This window comes from Eimeria necatrix, genomic scaffold (genome assembly GCF_000499385.1).
Source record: "Eimeria necatrix Houghton genomic scaffold, Enh_scaff1351, whole genome shotgun sequence".
Classification (NCBI taxonomy): Eukaryota; Apicomplexa; class Conoidasida; order Eucoccidiorida; family Eimeriidae; genus Eimeria; species Eimeria necatrix.
The window spans coordinates 5,001-7,500 of NW_013652100.1; the positions used below are offsets into that span (position 1 = coordinate 5,001).

Below are 2,500 nucleotides of genomic sequence, written 5' to 3' on the forward strand. Positions count from 1 at the left end.
GCTGCTGGAGCACGACCTTTCTTTCCTTGACCGTGCTGCTGCTGCTGCTGCTGCTGCTGCTGCTGCACTGTTGCTGCAGGTTGCTCACAGCCAACGGCTGCTGCTGCTGCGGCTAACGCCTTTAGATCTTCGGATGCTGCTGCAAATCCCAGCAGCAGGAAGCATCATTCCTCTCTCCTTTAGGTTCGGCGCCCCTTAGGCCTGCTGCTGCTGCTGCTGCTGCTGCTGCTGCTGCTGCTGCTGCTGCTGCTGAAGCAGCAGCTAACTGGTCCCCGCTTAATTAGAGCCGCAGCCTCGAACCGCAACAGATTCAGCAGCAGCAGCGTCTACAGCAGCTGCTGCTGTTGCTGCGGTAGATTTATTTTTGACTCTGCTGCTGCTGCTGCTGCTGCAGGAATCGTTTGCTGCAGTTTTTAGAGCTGCTGCACTTCGACCTACAGGCAGAGCCCCCGCGGCTGCCTCCTGCTGCTGTTCGTCTTGCTGCTGCACCTCCTTCTACGCCGCTGCAGCAAATGGCGTTCTCGCAGCAGCAGCAGCAGCAGCAACAGCAGCAACAGCACTACTTCCAGCACCACATGCAGCAGCAGCAGTCTGCTGCTGCTGCTGCGAGCAGGCAGCACCTGGCGCATGCAGCCAACGCAGCAGCGTCCAGCGCTCCTGCTGCAGCTCCCCTAGTGCCGACAGCAGCAGCAGCAAATCTTGCTGCTGCTGCTGCTGCTCAAGCAGCTGGCGAGGGCGCCTCTCGGGTCCACGAGTCTGCAGCAACTGCTGCTGCTGCTGCTCCTTCTGGGGGCGGCGCGGCGGGCGTGACGCCGGCGAGCTCCGCAGCAGCAGCACCAGCAGCAGCAGCAGCAGCAGCAGCACCTGCTGCTGCTTCCCAGGCCACTCCTGGGGCCGGCTCGGGGGGCTCTCAGCCTGCTGAGCCAAAGAAAAGGGGGGGCGGAGTTGCAACAAAGAACAGAAACCGGAAGAAAGCTGCTGCTGCTGCTGCTGTTGCTGCAATTGTGCTCGAAGCAGAAGACAAGAAGCGTGCTGCGCTGCTGCAGCAGCAGCAAGAGCTCTTTATGCAGCAGCACGGGCTCAACCCTGCCTTCCACGAGCAGTTTTTTGGGCCGCACGTCAGTGCCCAGACGCAGGAGCAGCTGCTGCAGCAGCAGCAGCAGCAGCAGGAGCAGCTGCATCAGCTACAGCAGCACTTGCTGCGAGGCTGCAGCGCCAGCGCCCATGCGCTGCAGCAGCACCAGCTGCAGCAGCAGCGAACCGCGGAGGAGGTGCAGCGCCACCGCGCGGCTGCGGCTGCTGCTGCTGCTGCTGCTGCTGCCTCAGTGTCTGCTGCTGCTGCTGGTGCGGGCCTGCCGGGAGCGGGGCACCCGCTGCAGCAGCAGCACGCAGCAGCAGTAACTGCCGCAGCAGCAACAGCAGCAGCAGCCCGCGACAAACGGCAGCAGCAAGCCTCCCTGCCGCGCTTCGCAGACTCAATAGCAGCAGCAGGAGGGACATCAGAGCTTCTTATTCCAGAAGTAGACGAGGAGGACTTCCTTTGAGCAGCAGCAGCAGCATCAGCAGGGTCTGCTGCTGCTGCTGCAACACGATTTGCTGCTGCGGCGGCAGCAGCACAGTCTGCTGGTCTGCTGCCGCAGGAGCAGCAGGCGCTGCGACAGCAGCAGCAGCAGCGGCCGAGACGGCAGCAGCTTTAGAACCAGCTCACGCAGCTGCTGCTGCGCTGCAGCGAATTGCAGCAGCAGCAGCAGCAACAGCAGCAGCAGCAGCAGCGCAGCAAGAGAAGAAGCAACCGAACCCCGCTGCTAGGCCAGCTGCAGCCGCTGCTGCAGCTGCCGCTGCAGCAGCAGCAGCAGCAGCAGCAGCTTACCAGGTTGCACTTGTTCATTTTGCTTTTCAGGATTTAACAAAGAGGAAATTCCTTTTTGTGTCTGTCGCATTTTTATTTATTTTCTTTTGCTGCAGCAACTGTCTTCGCTCTTTTTCTCTTTCCGTTTTTAATCCTTTTTTATTTCTTTAATCTTTTTTCTCTTTTTTTGATTTCTTTTTATCTTCTTTTCTTTTTGTTTCCTTTGTCTCTTTCTGCGTTTTTTTGTTTCTTTTTCTCCTTTTTAATGACTTTTAATTCATTTCTTTTATTTCTTTTATTTCTTTCTTAACTTTTTACTTTTTATTTTTCATCTTTTCTGTTTTTTTCTGTTAATGACTTTTATTGCATTTATATTTAAAACAATCCTTTAGCCTCTTTTGTTGTTCTTGAAGCTCACTGAAGGAGAGAAAAGGACAAAAAGAGATAAAACAGAAGTCAAAAAGGGGCAAAAAAGCAGCAAATAAAAGACAAAAAAGACAGAAATAAAAGAAAGAAGAATAATATAATATTCAAATAATTAAAAGGAAAAGAAAAAGACAAAAAAGACAAAAAAGAAAAACACTTCTGAGCCAATTTGCTGCTTCGCGCTGGGGCCTCTTCGCCCACGAGCTGTCTGTACACCCCAACTCT

The 2,500-nt window shown here is 54.6% G+C and overlaps 1 protein-coding gene across 1 annotated transcript in view; it reads left to right on the forward strand.

Annotated features, from left to right (window-relative positions):
• ENH_00011410 (hypothetical protein, conserved) overlaps positions 1-1,544 on the forward strand; it is a gene marked incomplete at both ends in the record, with an annotated part of 5,303 nt that extends 3,759 nt beyond the window's left edge. The window contains 2 exons of the mRNA XM_013578908.1: positions 80-183; positions 395-1,544. Coding sequence (XP_013434362.1) covers positions 80-183; positions 395-1,544 — 1,254 coding nt within the window. The remainder of the gene's footprint in view (positions 1-79; positions 184-394) is intronic.
• Between the last annotated feature and the right edge of the window lie 956 nt (positions 1,545-2,500).